The sequence below is a fragment of the Entamoeba nuttalli genome, assembly GCF_000257125.1.
Source record: "Entamoeba nuttalli P19 unplaced genomic scaffold asmbl_9901, whole genome shotgun sequence".
NCBI lineage: Eukaryota > Evosea > Mastigamoebida > Endamoebidae > Entamoeba > Entamoeba nuttalli.
In genome coordinates this window covers 1-426 of record NW_008579891.1, presented here as the reverse complement: position 1 = coordinate 426, position 426 = coordinate 1, and the positions used below count along the sequence as shown (strand labels likewise).

General features: G+C 21.8%; 1 protein-coding gene across 1 annotated transcript; it reads left to right on the top strand.

Moving 5' to 3' along the window:
• Nucleotides 1-109: 109 nt before the first annotated feature.
• Nucleotides 110-277, top strand: ENU1_207990 (hypothetical protein; the record flags this gene model as incomplete). The annotated part of the gene is made up of 1 exon (XM_008862312.1): nucleotides 110-277. One exon carries the CDS (start codon nucleotides 110-112, stop codon nucleotides 275-277), a length of 168 nt encoding a protein of 55 aa, XP_008860534.1.
• Between the last annotated feature and the right edge of the window lie 149 nt (nucleotides 278-426).

Sequence of the window (426 nt, the reverse complement as noted above, 5' to 3'; positions counted from 1 at the left end):
GATATTAAGAGATGCATTTCTATCAAATATTGAATGATAAATGTAGAATTATACGTTCAAGAAGAGGATATGCATCAATGATGATAAATGAAAAGTAAGATATATTCAAATGAATGATGATGGAATTGGAAGAGCAACAGAAGAAACAGTTAGAATAGTTAAAGCAAATCAATTTAATGAAAAACATGGAGCAGTTTATTCACTCGATTGGAAAACAGAAAAATACACAATTGAACCAACACCTGATGGAATTAAAAAATATTTAACAACACATTAAAATAAATAAGATAATTTAATATAAAGTATTTTATGATTAGAAGAAAATGATAATAACTATAAAGAATAAATACAATATTTAATAAAGAATTTAAATGAAAAACAATAGAAAAATGAAATAATAATAAAGTAATAGAAATAAAGAATATT